Source organism: Arvicola amphibius, chromosome 1, assembly GCF_903992535.2.
Source record: "Arvicola amphibius chromosome 1, mArvAmp1.2, whole genome shotgun sequence".
Lineage (NCBI taxonomy): Eukaryota > Metazoa > Chordata > Mammalia > Rodentia > Cricetidae > Arvicola > Arvicola amphibius.
This window is the reverse complement of record NC_052047.1, coordinates 114,579,387-114,602,854: the sequence shown is the minus strand read 5'-3', so window position 1 is coordinate 114,602,854 and position 23,468 is coordinate 114,579,387. Positions and strand designations below refer to the sequence as shown.

At 47.1% G+C, this 23,468-nt stretch overlaps 1 protein-coding gene across 4 annotated transcripts in view; it reads right to left on the bottom strand.

The window, feature by feature from the left end:
* Window positions 1-23,468, bottom strand: part of Tead1 (TEA domain transcription factor 1) — a 225,217-nt gene that overhangs the window by 135,816 nt on the left and 65,933 nt on the right. For all 4 annotated transcript variants that reach the window (XM_038318641.1, XM_038318679.1, XM_038318623.1 and 1 more), the window contains exon 2: window positions 10,020-10,275. In XM_038318641.1, coding sequence (XP_038174569.1) covers window positions 10,020-10,176 — 157 coding nt within the window. In that variant the 5' untranslated portion in view covers window positions 10,177-10,275. The remainder of the gene's footprint in view (window positions 1-10,019; window positions 10,276-23,468) is intronic.

Here is a 23,468-nt window from a genome sequence, read left to right as displayed (position 1 = left end):
GGAAAGCTGACCCTTTAGACGAACGCTAAGCTTCTGCTTTTGGTTAAGTTTTACCCAGCTGGGCACGGTGGCACATACATAATATCTAGTATTTGGGAGGTGGAAACAGGAGAATCAGGCATTCAAGTCCAGCCTCAGGCCAGATCCTGTCTTTAAAAAAAAAAAAAAAAAAAAAAAAAAAGTGTACTCCCCATTCAAAAGTTGCTCTCACTTGAAAGTTTTTGTTAGTTTGGTTTTTGGTGTCCGTCCCTCCAGCCCCAGTATAAAAAAAGATAGGGGGGAAAAAGCTACAATAAGGAGAAAATATTTTAAACCATGAACCCCACAAAGTCCTTTAGAAGATTCTCCAAATCTCCAATTATGAGATAGAAACAACCACCCTAAGTGAGATCACCACCAGGGAAGATGTGTAAGGCCAAATGAGTGCAAGAAAAGACGGTCCACACCAGCAGTCACTACAGAAACGTGAATTGGGCAAGCAGGAGCTGCGACACCTAGCACAATGGAGAAGATAAACGGAGAGGGCGGGCGAGGATGGAATGGTGGAGAGGGTGCAGAGAGTGTAGGAGAGAACGCGAAGCAGCGCAGCCACTCTGGACACAGTCAGGGAGCTCAATATCCCCTCCCCGGCGTATTTACCCTGAAGACACAACTAAAACTCCAAAACAAATGTCCACAGCAGAGAGTAGGGAGCAAAAGGCCAGTCACTCTAGAGGCCCTCCTAAATATGTTTAACCACTTGCACCTAAGATGAGGAGATGGCTCGGTGGCTGGAATGCTTCCTGTGAAAGCATAAGGACCCATGTTCAAACCCCAGGCCCGTGTGAAAATCAAAGCACAGCAGCATACATACCTGCTGTCACTGTGCTGTAGGGGACAGAGACAGGAGGATCTTTAGGGCTTACCAGCTGTGAGTCTACATCCAAATTCATCAAGGGGCACTGTCTCAAGGGGATAAAGCAGAGAGCGACAGAAAATGACACCTAGTGTTACCTGGTTTTCATATGTGTGCGTATAGCTCCCCACACCCACACATACATGCATACAGCACCAGGTCTTCAAGCACGCAAAGAGGCTCGCATATACTGGGGGATGCTTCTTAATGATAAAAAGGGATGAATTGTTGACATGCACATATGACTGGATCATCTCCAGGAAATGAGTGGATGGGGCTGAGTGGTGGGAAAACGCCACTGTCAAAAGTCTATGCATATATTGGTGGTTGTCAGAAGACAGAGACTGGTAAGGAAAGGACAGGACAGAATGTGACATGGTTAATAACTAAGGGGCATCCCAGGATCCCACATAGTGTTGGAACTATTCTGCATTCTGACTGATGAAACAGAGCAGACACGCACACGACCCGACGAGCCTGACTACCCACGCACACACGCGCACACACATACGCACACAAATATAACTGGAAAAATCTGAGTACGCTCAATGAGTTGTGCTGATGTCAACATCCTAGCTCTGGTATCACAATTGTGCAAAACCTAACCACTGGGGACAATGGGTAAATTGCACACAAAGAAACACGTTGTGTACTATTTCTTACAATTTTATGTGAATCTATAATTATCTCAATAAAATTTTCAACAAAGAAAGAAAGTAATAGCCTCCAACTTCCCTTGGGCCCTCTGTGGTTCGGCCAGCAATTCTGTTCACCCTGTCTGTCTAGGTCCCATTCTCCCCAGCTGCACTAAGCCTACCCACTCCTCTGCAGCTATGGGCCAGCTCAGCCATGTGGCCTTAATCACTGTCAGCCCTGCACGCATCCCCTCCACTGTGCAGGAGAAGAGGAGCCCCACCCTTTAAGTCCTTTCTAGCTTTTCCTTCATCAAAAACCCCCTCAGCTCACAAACTGCTCTTCCTAGTTCACCATGTGGCCATGCCTGTTCCCTCCCTGTCTTCTCTTAACTTGCTAGCCATCCAAGGAATAATGTCTCACTCTTTCACATGTGGTCAAAGACCACCACCTCACCCCACCCCGAGCCTGGGTCATGACCGCGGTCCTGGTGGGTAAAAGGCAGACTGGACGACATCACTCGGTTCACAGTGTGACAGTCACTCCGCTGATGCTGACATGGTTCTTTTGGCGATTTGAAAACCTTTATTACTGCCCACCAGCCCTACGGTTCTCAAACCTGGATGACCACCTAACTCACGAAGTACTCAATGCACACTGCCAGAGACTCCTTGAATATTCGTTCCCTCCCTCCCTCTTCCCCTCTTCTTCTCTGCTCAAGTTTCTGCTGCTGATAATCAGGTTGAGGGACTGATTCCTGTTTGGAAAAGGAAGGGGGTGGCATCTTGGGGTTGGTGTTATCGCTCAGCTTGCACAAGGCCTACTTTCAACCCCCAACATTGCACAAACTGAACGTGGGATCCCACTCATGCAATCCTGGCACTAGGGAGGTGAAGGCATGGGGGACAGAAGTTTAAAACCATGTTCCTGGGCTACATAGAAAGTTTGGGCTATTAAGACCCTGTCAGAAAGCAAGGAAGGAAAAAGGGATGGGGGCATTGATAGCAATGTGTTTTCTCTCCCCATAACTCTAGACATTTCATTTAAAATCTAGATGAGGAGCCTGAAAATAATTCAGCAAGTAAAGATACTTGTCCCCTCCCAACCCTGGGGACCTGAGTGAGTTGGGTGACTGGAACCCAGACATGGAAGGAAGAAATGACTGTTGCCAAGTTATTCTCTAAGCTCTACATACGTGTGTGCACTGCACAATACACACACCTAATCATGTTTTTTAACCCATGCCAGTTTTGGCCTTGCTAAACTGTTAACCAGGCAACATAAGCCACCACCACTACTCCTGAAGAATGAGGGCGCACTTCTCTGTGAGCATCTCTGAACTGAGCTCTAGGCCTGAGTTTCCAACACCCCATTGTGCAAGCCACAAGGACAGATACCTGGGACAAGTCTATGATGCAAGGCACCTCATGCCCATCCTCTCCCAAACCTGCCTCTCCTGTCTCCACTCCCCATCTTATTTCATAGTCCACCTACCTCTCCATCCCCCAGGAGGAGAACCCCAACATAAACCTCCCATTCTCCTACAAATCACTTCTGATCAGCCAGTTCTGTGGGTTCCGCCCTGGAAACTTCCCCGTATGCAAGACCCACACTCCAGCGTCGGCTCCAATGCCAATGGAAAACCGTACGAGGTACTGAACTCATCTTTGCCTGAAGAGGTGGCTTCGTAACACACAGGATGAGTCATGTCACCTCTCCTGAAACACTGCAGAGGTCTCACTCTCCTCAGAATGAGTGCCTGACATGCCCTCCTCAATACAGTACCCGGCTACAGTGGCAGTGTGGTTTATACCACCTGCCCAGGTACCATCCTCATTTCCCTGCTCAGACTCACGCTCTTCCATGGTAAGAAACTCTCCCCTTTCTACCCTGCCATTCTGAATTAAGGCTCCACAGATCACGTGAAGTTACCTTCCAAGGTCTACAGCTATACCACCCTGAACAAGACTGATCCTGTATAAAGTCACCTGTCACCACCCTGCAACTACCTACAAATATGCCTTCACCATCTTTGGCCAGAAGGGGCCTATAATCCAAAGAAAACCCTTAAGTGTTTCTCTTCCCAAAATTCAAAGTTAGAGCAGAGGCGGCTGGAGAGATGGCTCAGAGGTTAAGAGCATTGCCTGCTCTTCCAAAGGTCCTGAGTTCAATTCCCAGCAACCATATGGTGGCTCACAACCATCTGTAATGGGGTCTGGTGCCCTCTTCTGGCCTGCAGGTATACACACAAACAGAATATTGTATACATAATAAATAAATAAATATAAAAAAAAAACAAAGTTAGAGCAGATAACTGTCTCTCCCTCATTCTCACTTGCCCACTCATCTACTTTGAAATACACGTATGGAAATTCCCAATCGTTTTCTCTCCTCCCTCCCCACACCTTACCTCCCCAACACTTGACTGTGTGCCTCAACAACAAAATATACTTCTACTTAATCGTATTGACTGACCTGGCTGGAAATGTCCACTCCACAGTGTGACCTTGAAAAAAAATAACCTGACCTTGCTGGTGATCTCAAGCTTCCTCAGCTACAAAATGGAGATTCCTAGAGCTCCTTTGTCATTGAGTTGTTAGAAGAACTAAACAAATAGCATTCTAAACCAGTACATCAGCTTTCATTCCTCCCTATACATGGTCCCTCCCCACTCTGGTCGGAGCACACCGCGGGTCTCCAAGGACTGACTTCTAAATCTACCTTCTGACTCCCGACTGCCCATTGCCATGGCAAAGACCTTAAGAAGCAGAAGAATTTGAGAATGACTTAGCATTTTTTTTTCCTTTTCCTCCCTCATGATTCATTACTAAGCCACACACCTTGGGAATAAAGGTCTACATGCCTTCCCCCCACCCCCATCCCATGATTTCCCAATCAAAATACTGACGATACAGGCTATCTCACAGGAACTAAGCTGGCAAAAAAATCCCCTGTTACTCATCCACAGCGAGGAACCCAGAACTCACCCTGGCTCCCCTGTGTCCCCATTTAGATTGGAATTCCTACCTAATCCTTCAAGTATTGCTAACACATGCTGCAAAGAACAATGGTCTTCTGCCTTCATCTATGCAAAATAAGCAAACTCCTTTCTCTTCTCTCCCCCTTTTCTACCTTTTCTCCCCACAGCAGAGGCTCTGAGAGCACAAGCGAAAAGCACTGAGGAAACTTCAGTGCCTCTGACCCTACAAAAGGCCTCCAGGAAGCACGCAGAGTCCCTGTTTCCTGACTGTTCCACGGTAAAGCTTTTTGTGCATCATTCATTAACCAATCATCTTGAAACGACAGATGGAGAACTAGCAAGAATATGTTCAACTCAGGACCCAAGTTACACTTTCCGAAGAACCAGCGACTGTAGGCATTGTCTGTATGTAATCGTTTACATACCATAGTCTCTGGGCGCTCCACAGACTCAAACACCTTCTTCAACCCCAAAATGAGCCATGAAAGGAGTTTTCCCGCGGAAGCACAACAGACAGTCCAGCCTCTCCTTAAACAGCTCTCGGGGCTGGGCAGAGCCTCGAGATTGCCAGCATTGGGCCCTCTAGCTGTCTGACTGGTACACAGTTGTATTCACCCATGTGCACTCATTCTGATGCCCCTGGGCAGATGTTCTGACTCACTGAGCAAGCCCCTTTCTCTTGAAAAAATGGGCCAGAAAGCAATCCCAAATTCTGTTCATGTCTGGCAAGACACAGTCAGAAATGGCGGAGAAGCGCACATACATCTTGACTGTCTTCATGGACTAGCTAGCTCTCCAGAACTGACCAGCTGGTCTAATATCCCACAAGAAAAGACACCCCCACATACAACTGGGGATATAACTCACTTGACAGAATACTCGCCTTTTGTTTGTTTGCTTGTTTTTTGGTTTTTCAAGACAGGATTTCTCTGTGTAACCGTCCTGGGTGTCCTTGAACTCACTCTGTAGATCAAACTGGCCTTGAACTCACTGAGATCCGCCTGCGTCCGCCTCCAAAGTGTTGGGATTAAAGGCATGCGCCATCACCATCCAGCCAGAATCCTCATCTTACATGCATGAGGTCCTGGCCTCAATCCCCAGCACCACACTTTAAAAAGCTGGGGGGGGGAATAGGGGGAGCTGCCCCCCACCCAGCTATTCTCAAGGAGGCTAGAGGCATCTATCTGCTCACAGGAGAAAGTCGCTGCCTAGCAGTGGCTGTGCCCAGTCAGCCTGCAGCGTCCTAGGACACTAGAACCTTCCAGACATCTTTCTGGCCAGCATCAGGGCCAGCCTTGTGATCTGGACCCTCCCTGCTGTGTTCTCTTCCTGCCAGCAACAGGCCAGGTGTCCTAGACTTTGGTAGCCAAGAACAAGCTTCAAAAGGCTAAGTGGAAGGTGACCATCTTCAAAGCGTCCTCAGACTTCCCAGAAATCTCTGGCACCCAGCCCTGACCTCGGGTCAGTTGTCGGCAAGCGAACTTGTGAGAGCTCCATGAGGTCAGGGGCTCTGGCTGTGTCCGTCTGGTTCCCTGCCGTCGTCCTGGCAACCACAAGCAGGAGACTGGCATACAGCTGGTGTGCATACAGCTGGTGCTCAGTGCTGACCTGCTGCACTGACGTGCAATGGCTTCTACCAAGGAAGGATGGGAGGCAGAGCAGGAGCAGCCCAGGCTTTAGAGCTAGACAGACCTGGACCTGAAACTTTCTAGACATCACAACTAGAGCTTCGCTGTCCTTCCCTGCCCAGCCCCCTCATCACAGCACCTCAGAGAGCTCTTAGGGATGTTAGCTAGAAATAACATAGAGAGCCTCTGCCGCGTCTTCAGTTCACAAATACTTAACACTCGTATGCACGATGTTTTTCAATCACGGTGTACGACACCAGATCACAGTCGCTTCAGTTAATTTTCACAACAATCCTCTGAAGTTGGATCTATGTAACACTCCCCTTTGCAGCTCTAGCCTTTGAGACACAGAGAACCAAGGTGACTTGCCCGAAGCCTGAGACCTAAAAGCGCAGGGCCACCATTCGGATTAATGACAGAGTCTAAACTGCTAAGGTGCTGCACCTGTCTGCCTCTAGGCTGACAGTCACTGCAAACGGGTTCCTGTCCCAAGCCCTGCAGGATTCCAAGGACATCCGACCACACTGTCAGACTGGTATCTTCAGCTCCAGAGGACACAGAAGCAAGTACTCCCATGATCAGTACTTCGCTTTGTTGATTTCACTAGGGTGTGTACTCCCCTGAAATCCAATTTCAGACAAGTGTGTTCACTAAAAACTTTGTTCCTATCCCCTCCTCCCCCACTACCTATCAGAAACACACAGCTATGCAAACATAGGATAAGAAATGAAGGGCAGAGCTAAAGAGAGAAAGGCTTGTGTGCCTTTAGAGCAACACCAGAGGCGGCACCTGAGAATAAGCAATGTACACCAGGAGCACAGCCAGGCACACAGCGGCCAGAACCACAGCCTCGGCTGCCCATAAGAAGTTCACGGTTAACAAAAAATTAAGCCATCTCCTCCTCCAAGGGAGGGAAGCTCATCACAAAGAACTTTCTGTTTACTCTCCTGCTAACCACGATGGAAATCTCATTAACTAAAATAAATCAAAGGGCCTTGCTTCTTCCAGTGTTACTAGTGACAAGACAAAGAACTCTACAAACGCTCAGACATGGAGGAATAATATCCTTAAGGAAAACACGGCAGGTGTTTCACTTGGACATGGCTTTGAGCGACTGCATGGAACCCCAGACACTCTCGGTGCAATTCTTTCCAAAGCTCTCAGGGACTGCTGGTTCCTGGTCCAACTAAGTTCTGACTCGCGTATAGGATGGCGAAAGCTTAATCACAAAGGGGACTCTGATCTGACACTAGCTCACATGACTCTGTTCCCAAGTGGCTGAGGTTATCACTGTGAAAAGTCAACTTTCTCTACTCTCAAAGTCCCTGGCAGGGCAGAGGCAACTCCAGTGAAATGGGGGATCCAGTCTCCACCCCCCCCCCCCCCACCCCCGTCCAGGAACTACCACACTTCCCTCCAAAACAGCAGGAGGCATTCTGTCACAAGCACAAAGAAGAGCTGAGGGGAAGAGTCTCCTCTGCGGACGGAAAGACCAGGATATTGCACGTTCAATGCAGAAAACCCACCTCTTGCCCCCCAGTCAGGAAACAAAATCCTGCAGGCTGTGCACTCTCTTCCCTGTGAAAACCCACAACCACTCCCAGACTTGTCTCCCTACTGAGCTGTGATTCCTGAAGCTGCTCCCTCAAAGGGCTGCCTCGTTTTAAACCTGGCTGGCTACCAACACAGACAATAATTGGATAGTGTTGACTTAAGGAAGAAGAAACCCTTCCCAAAACAGGAACAACTGGGAAGTACCCTGGTGATACAGACATGCCCCTCAGCCTGCATCAAGCTTAACCAATCTCCAATCACTCGGGTAAATTCCAAGCCCCGAAACCACAATGTCCAACGTGGCAAATCCCCAAGGACCTGTGGTCATCATTTATTTGACCACGTTTCCCAGGAGCTCAAAACTAGACATCATCAAGGGCAAAAGTGAGCAGGTTAACTGTTGATCGAACAGCTCACATCTGAAGAAGCTTCCGTGGTTCAGTTCCCAATAAGAGATCTTAAAAATCATTTTCACATAAAAAGTTTACAATTGAGTTACAGGCAAAGTGGCCAACTATTCACAAAGGAAAAACTCAATGAAGAAAAAAATAAAATGTAGTTTTTTCTGGGGCATGGTCTCACTAGTAGCCCAGGCTAGCCCTAAACCCCCCACTTACTCTCCTGCCTTAGCCTCCTGAGTGTTGGGATGATAGGTATAACTACCAAATCCAGTTACATCATTAATTTAGATGAAAACAATTTCTGAGTAAATGAGTGGGAACTGCACATGCAATGTCCCAAAGCTACACTTCACCACATGTAACAAAGTCATCTTCAAATGACAGCCAAGGAAAGGGAAGCAAGGGAAGAAAGAACTCAGGACACCTAAGGCCCCGAAACCATCCACCCACAGCAGCTGAGCCGTTTTGGCCCAGCTTCGCTACCGTAGATACAAAGAGGATTCTTTGGCTACAACAAGACTCACAAGAGCCTAAAACAAATGCCACAAGTTTGGGTTCTCACTCCCGGGTGCATGACAGGCTGAGAGGCTCAGTGCCACAGAAAGCAAAAGTGTCTTTGTTTCCATTACATCATCCGTGGTGAAGGGGGAGGGCAGGCGGGGCACAGCTGGTGGCAGCTGTGCCACCATCTGCTTTCTCTCCAGCAGTCTTTGCTGGTCTGAGCACAGCCTCCTCGGGCCCCTGCTAGAGAAGCGCAGGGTTAAAGGTACAACATCCTATTACAGAAATAGTCAGGATTGCTGAGAATAAATCACTCTTCTGTTGAGTTAACGGCCTTGGGGAGCTGACGAGCTGGTGTTCTTGGAATTTATGCTGTTTGCATCTCTTTAGACTTGGTGACAACACAAACTCTGTCAACTCAATTAGACAAGCACTATGTACAGGCAACCACCTGCCATCTGCTTCCTCTAAGGTGGGCAGCCAAAAAGTGCAGGTCGGCAGCTGGAAGCATTCTGGGAAAGGAGAGAGGGCACCCCAGCACTGTGGAGGCAAGCATCATACTAGCTAGGGCATGGATGCATGCTGCTGCTGCTGCTGGCATCCCGAGCCATTTGGAGAGCTAGGCTTGCCTTCCTCAGCTTCATGTGGCACCCTTCAGAACATGCTTAGAGGACTTCACCCGGGAAGGGTGAAGCTGGTACGAGAGACAACAGCATCTCAGCTGGCTATTCAACTGCAAGAGTCAACACAAGATAATCAAGCCCACATGTGTGTTTTATCTGTCCAGTTCAGTGAGGGATTTGAAATTGTTTTTGTAGAGGGGCATAGTGTTGAAACAGGGTCTCATGTAGTCCAGGCTGGCCAGAATTTTCTGTATAGCCAAGGATGACCCAGAACTTCTGGTCCTCCTGCCTCTACTTCCTGAGTGTTAGGATTACAGGGTGTGCACAACCATGCCTAGTTTCCCAAGAGCTGTGGATTAAACCTTGCGTTCTGTGCTGCCAGGCAAGCACTCTACCATCCGAGCCACATCCCTAGCCAATAAAATTAAATTTCATATAGAAATCTTCATCACAGGCTTTTCCCACAAGGGTGGGAAGGATTCAAGAGACTCGGTCCCATTCCTAACACTAGCTATGTGGAGCTAGATGGCAAGGCTCCCTTGAGACAGAGGTTGTGTGCTGAAGAACTCGTTCCCTCCTGCATGAATGCCACCATGGCACCTGGACCTTGATAGCATCTGCCAGAAGGCCTGTCAAGCATGAAGAAAAAGAAAACCCCAAAGGGATGCTATCCCAGTATCCCTTATCAACACTCCTCTGTAGTGGAGCCTGGTCCCTGGGATATCCAATTGTCGTCCTCCAAAGAGCGTCCCCTCCCACCACAGCAGGCTGCAGCCCCTGGAAGGAATGTTCCAGGCCACTTACCATACATTTTGCCTTCGTCTGATAAGATGATTTTCCTCCTGCCGCACGGCGGATAGATGGCCAGGGCCTCCTGAAAGCTCTGCTCGATGTCAGGGCTCCAGACCCCCTCCGCATCGTTGTCAATCGGCTTATCCGCCGAGTCGCTCATCCTTTCCATGTTTTCGGCAGGGCTCTCGCTGCCGCTCCAGCTGCTGGGCTCAATTTTGGCGGTTGGGTTTTCCAAGCCGAAGCCTGGAGCCTTTTCAAGGAAACAAACCTAAAAGAGAAATCATAAAATAGTATAAGGCCGGGATCACCATCAACACACTGCTCCAGTGCTCCACTAGGTGGCTAGTGTTGCGTGGGCAATAACTCCTGGTAAAGAATACGGAATTCTGAGATCCCAGATGATTTCATTCACTGTGTGTCATGTTAAAGCACCCTACAAAAACATTAATGACTGGCTGGAGTCAGGTGGTCTTCCTGGATGAGAGCAAAGTCTCGCCTGAGAAGGCGAGAGCACTCAGAGCTACAGCTGCAAGGCTCACTTGAGAACCTTTTACTAAGAGCCCATACCCTACGAGCGGTGGCATATTCAAGGACAGTCAAATACCCATAGCAGAGCAAGTTTATAAGAACATAAAGTAGTTGAGGGGTGGTGGCGCACACCTTTAATCCTAGCATTCAGGAAGCAGAGGCAGGCTTCGAGGCCAGCCTGGTCTACAGAGCTAGTTACAGCACAGCTAAAGCTGTTATACAGAGAAACCCTGTCTTGAAAAGAGGAAAAGAGGAGGGGAGTGGTGGGGAGAGGAGAAAAGAGGAGGGGAGGGGAGGGGAGCAGCACAGCTAAAGCTGTTATACAGAGAAACCCTGTCTTGAAAAGAGGAAAAGAGGAGGGGAGTGGAGGGGAGAGGAGGGGAAGGGAGGGGAGGGAGGAGAGGGGAGGGGAGGGAGGAGAGGGGAGAGGAGGGGAGGGGAAGGGAAGGGAGAGATGTCAGCTTCACTCTAAAAATTGGCATTGTAAGTGAAATGTCAAACCATCTCAATGCAAGCTCATGCAAGAGTTGGGGACAGGAGAACTGAGATTACTCTAGTGCTGTAGCTACTCATCCTGAGTCAGTGATGCCAGTTGTTCGAGATCTTGAACATTCATCTTTGGGGCTCCTACCCTGTGGAGTCAGGTCACTGGGTCCTAAACTCTAACCCTGAATGAAACAGAGCCCAGTACAGTCCCCTTCCACACCTGCCACCCTTATGGGAATGTTCCCATCCCCTTGGGGCAGCAGCTGGTCCTGCAGCATACTCTCCAGTCATAATGGAAACTGTGGGGCAATCTTTCCTTCATTTTTCTGGGCAGCGAAGATAACAGAGCCAGAAGAAACCCTCCTTCAAAATGTAAACGCCATTCCTTTCGATTATACATGCCCCCTATAGTCGCAAGGGGATAAGCTTTCTAAACAAATGTCACACTGGCTTGACACCAAGGTGAAAATGATCTAATCCAGTACTCCCTGCTGGCTGTACACTAACATATCAATATCGCTCTGTGAAAACCACATCAGATCATTAATGCAAAGGGCTCCCCAAAACAAGGAGGGAGAAGACCTGCTCCTGGAGAAGGATGGGCAAGGGGGTCACAGTGTGCCTGAGCAGGGCTGCTCCCCTTCTATCCCTGCACAAGAAGCAAGAGGAAGGCATGACCATGTTCCGGGGTGCTGTCAGCTGAGCACAAACAACTGAGTTTCTTCCCTTGCCTCTCCCAACTATATCCTCTCCCCAACCTGTGAATCTCAACAGAACCCAGGTGCAAAACTCTGAACAGTGCACAACCCGTGGTCTGACAGGTGGCTTTGGACTCCTCACCTTGACTATCTTCAATTTGGCAGCGTTTATATTTAAAAAATAAATAAATAAAAAGTGGTGTGCTTGGTTTTAACTTATCACTAAGCTATCATTCACAGAACATGTCAGCAAGATATTGATGGCCCATTGCCAACACACATATGCTTACAAAGGACTTCAAAACTTGCCAATGTCAAGGTATAAATTATGAAACAAGAACGGGTTTTGTGACTGGCCCCAAGATGAACTCTGGGTGCCTGCCTGCCTCATGGATCTTCTGAATTTTAAAGTGATTACATTTTGGGTTGGGATCTGAGAGTACTATAAAATTTGAGCTAAGTAAGCTGTAACCACCCTAGTGATTGCTTACTGGAGAAATTACGAGACTAGGAGGGAACTCTTTGATAGTGGCTAGCCTCTCTCCCAACAAACAAAACAATACACACACATATAAAACCATAGCCCAAGCCAAGGCAGATCACAGCAGAATGAATTCACTCAAGGAAGCTGAACTTAGAGATATATATTAGATGTGTGGGTGTTCAACCACTATAGCCAAGGGAGTGAGGGCTGAGGGCCTAGGCCTTCATAGGCCTCGGAAGAAGGTTCTTACGCAACTAAAAGTATAGGCTCCAGAAGAAAACATACCAACAACCCCCACCCAAAGTCTTAAGAGCATCTATCTCATCAGCCGGTCACACAGGCCATGCTGGAGCTCACCAGTGGGAGGACTCTTCAGCACCTCCACCTTCACGCTGGTATGCGAAATTGCTCAGCCAATTAGGTCAACACCCATTTCCTCCCTCGACTTTACCCTATCAGCCCTGAAGGTCTACCCATCCTCCAGGTATCCTCTCCTCCAGACATTTCTTCCGGCCTGATCATGCCTTGGGATCCCTGTGGACCTTATTTATTTATTTATTTATTTATTTATTTATTTATTTATTTATTTATTTTGTATGCAATATTCTGTCTGTGTGTATGTCTACAGGCCAGAAGAGGGCACCAGATCTCATTACAGATGGTTGTGAGCCACCATGTGGTTGCTGGGAATTGAACTCAGGACCTTTGGAAGAGCAGTCAATGCTCTTAACCACTGAGCCATCTCTCCAGCCCCAACCCCCCCACCATGGACCTTCTTAACTCTACTCACCCCCACCAATGCATCTGCAATCAAAAGGCAGGGAACAGCCCCACTCGGTGATGCTTAGGAGAAGATTCCACCGTAAGGAAGCCTGTCCACTAGCCAAACTGTCCACCAAGGATGGCCTCACACAGAAGACTAGCAGCAAAGACACAGCAGACAGTATTTGAGCTGCATCTAAGGCCAAGAGTCACACACATGAATTGATCCATCTACCCAGGAAGCACAAACACAGCTCTAAACACTCCCACATTTTGATTCATTTGCAGCAAGGGAAGAACTTCGTGATTAGGCTCTCTTAATTTAGTCTACTAGAGCTCAGCAGGATGGAGTTACCTCCTCTGGACCTACAGCAGCACACAGCCCAAAAAAGTACCAGATATAAAATCTACAAAGCTACTCAGGTTCTTGGTTTTACAACCTCACTGTAAGATGAGCCCCTGTATGGGCAGAGAGTTTCCGATCACAAGGCTGGTAGGGCTGGCTGAGAAAATTCCCCATACTAGATACCAAAATAACCATCCTGGCATTCCACTCCTCAGTTCCAAAGCCACCTCATCCTGGAAACTGTCCTTGTCGCTCTAGTGACTGTGAGAATATTAGTCACACTTAACACGCATCCTCCAAATGTAGAGCTGGTAACTGCTCAGTCCACCTTGATCTGAAGGCACACCGAAAAGCACCTGCTTATTATCAACATTAAGATCTAATCAAGCCGAGTGGTGGTGCACGCCTTTAATCCCAGCACTCGGAGGCAGAGGCAGGCGGATCTCTGAGTTCGAGGCCAGCCTGGTCTACAAGAGCTAGTTCCAGGACAGGCTCTAGAAACTACTGGGAAACCCTGTCTCAAAAAAAAAAAAAAAAAAAGAAGATCTAATCAAGAATCAAGTCAGGTACAGTGCATAAGCCCATCACATCTAAAGGTGGGGACGGGAGGATCCTGAAATGGAGGCCAACCAGGGCTACTTAGTGAGACCACCATCACCACCAACATGGTCACCACCACCACTACAAAATACAATGGATTATTCAGACTATCTGCAGAGTTGAGGTCTTCTCTTCTCCACACATCTTTTGAATATGAAAATCCAGTTTTCCTCAATTCATAATGAAGTGTGTGTGTGTGTGTGTGTGTGTGTGTGTGTGTGTTACATTCAAACTGGGTTCTTGGTTCAAAACTTGACTCACTCACAAGTCACATGGCTCAGACTAAATTAGTTAATCTTTTTACAGTGTAAGTTCTCACACAATGGAGATATTAAATTCCATCCTAATGCAGAAAACCCATGGAGGGAAAGGAGGCTGAAACCCAATTGCCAAGAGATTAAACAATACAAGGAAAAGTCCTGTCATCTGAAAAACCATGTGCCCTCACTCACTGACTAAGCAGTCAACCCTTTCTGGACAAGGCATGCCATGATGCCAAAATACTACAAAAAAACAGAAGACAGTGGAGGAATAATCAATTTAGTAAGGATTTGCGTCTTAAAAGTCTTCAGAAGACTAAACAGAAATTTCAGATTGTTGACAACCACTTTCCTAATATTTACCCTAGTTCAAACTTTCTCGCAAATTATACTTTCCATATTCTTTTGAGCAAGATGGTTCAAGTGTCTCCACGGAGAGATGGTTGACACCAACAAAACATGTGCATGCGTTCTGTAGTCCAAAGGACATCAGTTTCTACCAAGAACAGTGTCCTGTAGGTCCCTTGTCTCCTGAAATTTCCTAGCCTCGCAATACTCAAAACACAGCTGTTAACAATAATCCAAGTAGCCTACTAATTGGCTAGACAGTCGCCCTCCCACCATGACATTCCTTTCTCAGAACCCACCAACACTTCAGAAGACTCGTAAGAGCATGGGGGGGGGGGGGGGGGTCCTAAGTGCTCTTGACCCACACAGCCTATTCCAAGTGCCTGGGGACAGAGGGAGGGGAGAGCAAATGCAGGCACTCTGACACCAACTCTACACGGGGTGACAGGTGACAAAAGAAGGTGCTATTCCCTTCACAGATTCCCATGAGGCCCTCACCATGGAAACATCTTACCCCCTCATTAAAACTAGCCCTTGTGGTTAATGAAATACAGCTGAGCGTGAGGGTCCAGAAAACTCATAAACCTTCTTTTAGCCAATATCTTAATCGTCTATGAAAACAGAATAAAGGAGCCAGACTATGAGTTGGACTTAGAGTCTGCCTAAGCACCCAGGACCCACATCCTATGTGCCTCAGTGTCCACTGTCAGCCGCAAAGGAAGCCAATTCATCCATCCACCCACCATCTTGTGTTCCTGTGTTGCTGTGCCCTGTAACTGCACTCCAATGCACTCAACAGAAGGGACCATTATGCTCACCCCAACATCTTCACCCCAGTGATGACACAGAGCCTGATACACAAACAGTTAATAACAGAATGAACATCACCCAGATGACCTGAGCATGTTTTGATAACATGACAGCTCATTCTCCAAACTCGTGCTAACTAAATTTCCACTGAATAGTAAGCAATAAAAGAAACCATTCCGTCACTGGCTGGAGCTCAGTGATGGAGTGCTTGAATGGCAAGTTTGAGATCCTGGGGCCATCCACAAGGCCACAGAAAATGGCAGGGGGGGGGGTCACCATATTAGAGACACGTCACAGGAAACACACCCAGACAGAGCGTACAGTCCTTCCTACCCATCAGCCAGTATGAGAACAACTACAGCGGTTATGTGCAAGAGACAAACTAGGTCTGCATCCTAAGAGGAAGGTGACTTTCCTCAGAAACCTCGAACTGCTGACATTCTCTCTCTCCCGGATAGGACCGATAGAGAAGAGAGAAAGCTAGAAGACGAAGCTACAAGGGAAGCAGGAGTGAGGTAAAGTGATGGGAAGACCTCTTCAAAGGGAGAGAGAGGGTAACTGGTAAGGCCAATGGGAGCAGGTGGGGGAAGCAGGGGTGGGTGGAGGAGAGCTAGGGTCAAGATCTTCACTAGCTCCAGAGGTGCCAGAGGCGGGAGCCATGGGGGGAGGGAAGGGTGAGAAAGGGAATCACACAGTGAGATATTTATAGCACTCAGCTTGACCATGAATTGGATGGCTTGAAGGTCACAGTGATCTTCACAAGAGCCCAGATGTTTTATTTTTATGTAAGGAAAAAAAAAAAAAAGCTACGCTCTTTAAAAACAAGAAGAAAAAAAAAAACTGGGAGACAAGAACTTTCCTTCCAAAGTAGTAATCTCTCAGACAACACATCTAAATACAATCCCAGAGGTCCCAGGTGAAGAACAGTGACAGAGATTTTGTCTGCTGGCCCTCCTCACTGCTCTGCCCTGGGACAGTATCCCCACCTTAGGAAGTTCAGAAATGGAATTGCCCAAAGTCATGCGCTTCACAGAACCTGAGTCTCGGGGTGAGAAGGAGTGAATTCCATAGGCATTAGGCATATCAGACTCACACACCAGCCTCGGTGGGCGGAGGAAGGCAGCGCTGAGTTCCGGGCTCTGTCCACAGCTGACATCACCACGCAGAGCCTAATTAATTCCTAATGAATAGTGATGACACTGCCTCACCTCCCAGGGCAGTCGGGAGGAATTCTGGGCACTAATGACAGTTAATTGCTTTTGCATATGTAAAGTGGGGCATGTAATTATTTTCCTATCATCTCAGACACTCACAAACCTTGCTAACAAGTGGCCTAATCATGTGAGGCTCGGCAGCCAGAGAGGCGGAACTGTCAGGGGTGGCAGAACTCTCTAGAACACTGACTCTGAAGCAATGTGTCACAGCACACAGCAGCCAGACAGCCTTGTTTGGTGTCAGCAGGTCCCCTCTATATTTGGTAGAGAGGAAAGGCTAATCATAATTATTCCCTGTAGGTTTCAAAAGTCACCTTCCTATCAAGAGAATCCCATCCACATGTCAATACCTCTTCACTTAGTCCACCGCTCCTGAGCACCCCTTTGGAGGGCTTGACATCACCATCCTGAGATACACTATTTCCCAGCTCCATCAGGCCTGATACGAGGTGGCTTCATGTGATACAGCCCTTACCATGCTGCTACCATGTGCTAAACTACCCTCTCCATTCACGAACCACTGAGAAGAGCAATTCTGTCCCTTTCTCCCACCTCCACCTCCATCAAAAGTGACCACACTTCTCCTTCATCTGTGAATTCCTCAAAAGATGCAGCCACTTACCCAGTTGACATGGGATCTAGAAACAACTCAGGAAAAAGATGCCATGTCTGTGACAGATTATCTAGATGGGGTCGACCGAGATGGGAAGACTTGCACTAAATGTGAGTGGCACCATCCATGGGGCTGAGGTCCTGAACTGGGGGGAAAAAGGAGAAAGCTCAACACACATTTGTTACTCTCAGTTTCCTGACTGCAGACTTCATGCGAGCAGCTGCCTCAAATTGCTGGCACGGAGCCCTCCCAGCCATGATGGACTTGAAATGCGAGCCGCGATAAACCCTTCCTTCCATAAGATGCTTCTGCCAGCTATTTGGTCACAGCAAGGGAAGTGTAATGAATACGTCCAGCTAAACAACTATCTAGAGAAACAGACTTCAACCCAGATACAAATAAATGCAAAGACCAGCTCCAAGAGACCAGTTCACCCCTCAAGCAGCCGTCAGGGTCTCAAAAGAAAAACCAGTAACCTTGCCCAGGTTAACTGACAAAACCCCAAGAGTACCTCCTGGATTCCAACTTAGAAAACAAATACATGTTCCAGGTTAGACAAGTCAGCCACAGCTTATGCTAAAAAACAAACACCAGAAAGATTAACACTTCTCAGGCAGTAGTAACCCAAATATAACCATAATCCTCCTTGCTCAGAAAGTCTGATTCACCCTCAGGGTATCTTAGCATTTAGCAGGGCTGGAGAGATGGCTCACTTGCATGTAGTGGTCTTGCAAGTCAGCCATCTGACAACCACCTATAACTGCAGCTCGAGAAGTTCTACACCTTCTAGATCTCAGGGCACCTAGACTCACACATGCGTGCTCCCACAAAGAGATACCCATGGTTTTTAAAGATCTGAAAGTAGACAACTCCTATTTTTATTTCTTTTAATTTTTATTTTTATTGTACGAGAATTGATGTTTTGCCTGCATGTACACATGTGCACCACATGCATGCCAAGTGCCCACGGAGACCTGAAGAGGGTGTCCGATCTCCTGAAAGTGTAGTTAGCAGCAGCTCGAAGTTAATACGTAGGAATCGGACCCAGGTCCTCTGGAAGGCCAGTCAGTGTTCCTAGCTAATGGCCATGTCTCTAGACCAACAGTTCATCCTTTAAGACACACCAGATAAATGTGTACATTGTGTTTGGCTAAACCCTATAAGAAACTAGCATTTCCAGAGGGTCCATCTTCAACCACACGCCTGAAGTGGTGCCTGTACGTGAGCACCACATCAAGGGACACTGGTTCCCTGGGTGGCAGACATACAGGTAAATGCCTCAGGAGTCACCCCTGATTTCAAAGGACACTCACCTAGTGTCACTGCTTGTTGCCAGCCAATTTAATGACACCAGAGCCCAGCAACTGACCCGCCCTGATGTGCCCCCTGGGTGATTCAGAATGCCCACTCCCTTGCATCAGAACCATCACTCCCATTCTATGTGGGGGAGCCATCCCTGCTTCCTCTCCAGCTTCTGGGAATTATACTACTTCTCTTTCTGTCTGGGCCGCTACCAGTACCATTATGGATGTGTTGGAGGAAGACAGAGGAAGGGAGGAAATCCACAACTTGCCTCTCATAGGGACATAAGTCAGACCACAAGGAAATCTTGAACCAAGATGGAATTTTGAGCCCCTGCTCTAGTTCACCACCACAAACACTGGCATCAAAACTTCTCCAAAGACACAGAATCCTCATAGATCTCCCCGGCACATGTATCAGAAGATCCAAAGTCTAGGCTCCAATGGGGAAAACAACCCCCATGCCCCAGCAAGCTAAGGAAGTCAAGAAACAATCTGTCACAGTATACTCTTCTAGAAACAATAACGAAATTAGGCCATCACTCCTTGAGGATCCATTTCTAAAGGACCCCAGCAGACATCCTGACAGTTAACCCAAATCATACTTGGGTTTCAGTTTTGAGTCCCAAATACCTAGGGCATAGAAACTGCTATGGTGGGATCTCTAGGACCCATGACAGTGACCATTAGGACACTAGTAAAGAACGGACCTGGATAAACCACTAGATAAGACTCACCTGGTGCAACAAATCCACACTCACGCAATTCTGAAGCCCAAAGCTGAATGGCTTACAATGGCCTATATTAAAATTCACACGTCAGACACTGTGGCACAGCCCATGACCCCAGCATCCAAGAGGCTGAGGCCAGAGGATCCCGTGTTAGAGGGCAGTCTGGGTCACACAGCAAGACTGAGGCCAGCTTGGGTTACATAGTAAGCCCATGTCTCCAAGGTATACAAAACAGACCGGTATCTCGAAATTCCAGAAACAAACCCTATGCTTACTTCTGCACTTGGCTTGTGACAAGGACCAGGTTTTTGTCAATAAATGAGTAAGTATCTTGAGTAAGTATCTATCCGAACAAAATGAAAGACCCCTACCTCACACCGTACTCTACAATCCATCTGAGAGTTCAGATCTGAATTTCAAAAGCAAAATAATAAAAGGCTTTAGAATAAGACCCAGAAGATTACCTTCGTGTATCAAATTATTACTGAAAAAGGACAAAATGATGCTGGTGAGTTGGACCAGCAGGTAAAGGTGCTTACAACCAAGCCCATTTAACCTAAATTCAACTCCAAGGTCCAACACTAAAGATGGAGCAGACCCACTCCCTCAAGCTGTCCTAAGACCTACACACCTGCTCAGTGTGTAATAAATCAATCTAATTTTTTTGTGTGAAGAGGGCTGGAGAGATGGCACCTTGGTTAAGAACACATACTGTTCTTACAGAGGGCCAATACCAGGTCACTACTGCCTGTGACTCCAGCTCCAGGGATCCTATGTCCTCTGGTCTCCTTGGGCTATTGTATCATGTGCACACAAGTAATGTTAATAATGATGATGATGATGATAACAAAATATGAACAGAAATAGCAAATAGTTGGTCATGGTTACTTAAGACAATGAAATAGGAAAATGGTTTGAACCCAGAAATTCAAGGCCAGTCTATGGAGAACCTAGCCTCAAAAGAGGAATAAAGGAAGGAAAGAAGAGAGGGAGGGAGGGAGGGAGGGAGGGAGGGAGGGAGGGAGGGAGGGAGGGAGGGAGGGAGGGAGGGAGGGAGGGAGGGAGGGGGCGGGGGCTGAGGGATTCTGTAACAAGTAAAAACTTCCTTGTACTTCAAGAAGCATTAAGACAATAAAATTCAGGGAGGAAGGTAGATGTGAGCAGACCTCTGTGACTGAGGACAGCAAGTTCCAGGCCAGTCAGGGCTACACGGTAAGAACATGACTCAGATTTTAAAATGAAACCACAAAGAGAAGATGTCTGCAAAGTCACTGAACAACCACTCATCTCCTTAATACATAAGAAATTCCTACAAAATAAGAAACCAGACAGCAAAAAAAAAAAAAAAAAAAACAAATGTATTGTATAAAAAAGAGAGAGAATGAGAAGGTGTTTAACATACCTAGGTCAACATGTCCACACTGAAACTACGTGACCTATGGGAAGTCTTAGGAAAACGCCTACAGTCAGATGGCTCCTTCCAACATCTCTGAAGTCTTTCTTGCAGTTCCTGTTGATGCACTGTCTATTCTAGCTGGTCGAGGAGCTTCTGACGGCTCCCATCTCTACCTCTTATCTTACTACAGAAGATCTAGAATTCTGGAAGTTTTCAAGCACACCATCGGGCCCCATAGTCACCACTTTTACCTGCTGAGCCATCTTCTGAGGCCCTAAAATAAAAGGCTGACAAGTGTTGTCAAAAATGTTGAGCACCCAGAACCCTCACAGACAGCTGATGAGAGTCAAAAGTAGTTCAAGCATTCTAGAAAACTCTTTGGCAGTCACTATGCACCACTAGAACTGACTCGATGCATACTTGCTGACTTGGCAATTCCAACTCCTCACAAGCCCCCCCCCCCCCAAAAAAAAACAGGTTCTTCAGAGGTTGGGTATAAGAACATTTATATGAGCACTCATTAAGGCAGCCAGAGATGCTCAATTTCCTTTGGGGGGGGGGGTGAGATGTTAATTTCTTATTAACTGCAGGATACATAGCCTGCATCATAGTCATAAAATGGAATGTTAGAAAAAACCCACAGTCCAACACAGGGTGCATTTGAATGTCAATCACTAGGACTAAATCAACAGCACTTCATTAGCTCAGGAGCCACCTGTGGCTAGTGGCTACCGTGTAATACAGACTAAAAGCAGTGGCTTTGCCTCCGTGAAAGTCAACTGTCATGTTTAGCGGCATAAAACAGATGCAGAGGAAAATCTCTAGGCATCCATTCACGAGCTCAAATACTAGCAAGACTAATCTATCAGCCAGGTATAGTGGTGCATGCCTGTAGTTCCAGCACTGAGAGGTTAAGAAAGACTTCAAGGTCAGTCTGGTAGTATAGTGAGACCCATTTTTTTAAAATAAGATAATTAAAAGAAAAGCCTAATCAATGTTAGCAGAGGGCAGAGTAGTGGCACGTGCCTATAATAGGAGCATACGTTCATTCAATTTTATACTTGGTTACAAAGGAAGCTTCAGGCCAGCCTGAGCTACAAGAGACCCTGTCTCCAAAACAAAACAAAAAGGTCTGGATGCATAAGTGTTCACAATGGAAAAATACAAGGACTCCATACTGATGACGCATGCACTTTTTTCTAAGCATGTTAGTTACACTTCAATAAAAAGCCTGGAGGGGGAAGGGGAGAGAACCCAGCCAAGCATAGTGGCACATGCCTGTAAACCCAGTGCCAAAGGTCACAAATTTGAAGCCAGCCTGAGCTACACTGAGAGACCTTATCTCCAAAGATGAATGGTGGGGGAGGAAAAGATACAAGAACAGTGAAAACCACCTGTGTATTTCAGGACCATTCTGATTCTGTGTTACAGAGTCTATTCCAGTAGTTCTTAGCACAACAGCTCTTAGAAGTGTTGCCATGAGAACCAGAGGATTAGCAGAAGAAACATCCAATGAGAACAGGCGCTGGATCCTCCCCAGTGAGGGTGAGGATGTCACTCATAACGTCTCTCACACACACACTGTTCTTCACAAAGATGCCTAAAGAAAGTTGAGAGAGAGAGAGAGAGAGAGAGAGAGAGAGAGAGAGAGAGAGAGAACACCACACAGTCAGCCAAGGTTCCACCCTCCACTCCAGCTGCCAAAATGCACTGAACACTGGAACACTGGAGGGCCCTCAGACGAACTGGAAGGCCACATGGGTCTCCAAATTTGGGTTATTTCCTAAAGTCTACATCAGCTCCCATCCCATAATTTATTTATTTCTGTTATTCTGCAGTCTTTCAAAACCCCTAAATTAATTCGGAAGATGAGGTGTTCATAAAACAAACATTTCCATTTTCTAATTTAATGTAATAAAGCATTTACTAAACGAGGTCCATACTCTGTGTCTCTTTATCCATAAGCAGGCACAGGAGACAGGAGATCAATAAATACCGTGTGCTGGCTAGTTTGTATATCATCAAGACACAGACTAGCGTCTTCTGGAAAGAAATTCCTGCATAGGACTGGCCTGGAGACAGGCCTGGGTGTATTTCTTTGATTGATGATTGATATTGATGGGCTCAATTCTCCACGAGTGGTACCATCCCTGGACAAGGGTCCTGGATGCTTTAAGAAAGCCATGAGGCCCAAGCCAGTAAGCACACTGCGCCATGGTCCTGCCTCCAGGTTCCTGCCCTCGCCTGTCAAGGTGTATGTAGTTTTACAAGTTGTAAAACCCTTTCCTCCTAAAGTTGCTTTTGGTCATGGTGTTTTATCACTGCAACAGAAACTCTTAACTAAGATACCCTATTACACAAAAGACATAAATCAAATTTATTATTCTTCAAGATTCCCCTAGAAACCTGACCTGACCCTCTGTTCCCACAGAGTAGTCAGTCTATGAACAGGGCACAGTCTGCCTGCCTATCCCTCTTGCCACCCTGTGAGCCTTCAGGGATCTTTCTGTTCTTGATATTCAATAGAAAGCTTTGGCACATGTAAACCGATCCCCCAAATATTAGCTGAATGAATAACTAATGTGCCGAGCTGATGGGTGAAAACATGAGCAATTGACTGGGTGATGTTACATACTGCAGCGGACTGCTGGATGCACCCAAGAGCACAGAAATGGACAGAATTGGTGACTCAAGTCAACCAAAGCTTCTTGGAAGGATATAGTGAAGGCTGAGCAGTAAGTTCTCTAAGAGTAGAACAGCGCTAATGTGTTAAAGTCACAGTCAAGCATGAAAGCAAAAAAGGCTGGAGCCAAGAGAGGAGGATGGAGTTCCAGGCCTGGAGCACATGGGCTTCAAGGGCCAGGAGCAGAGCAGGAACTGTTCA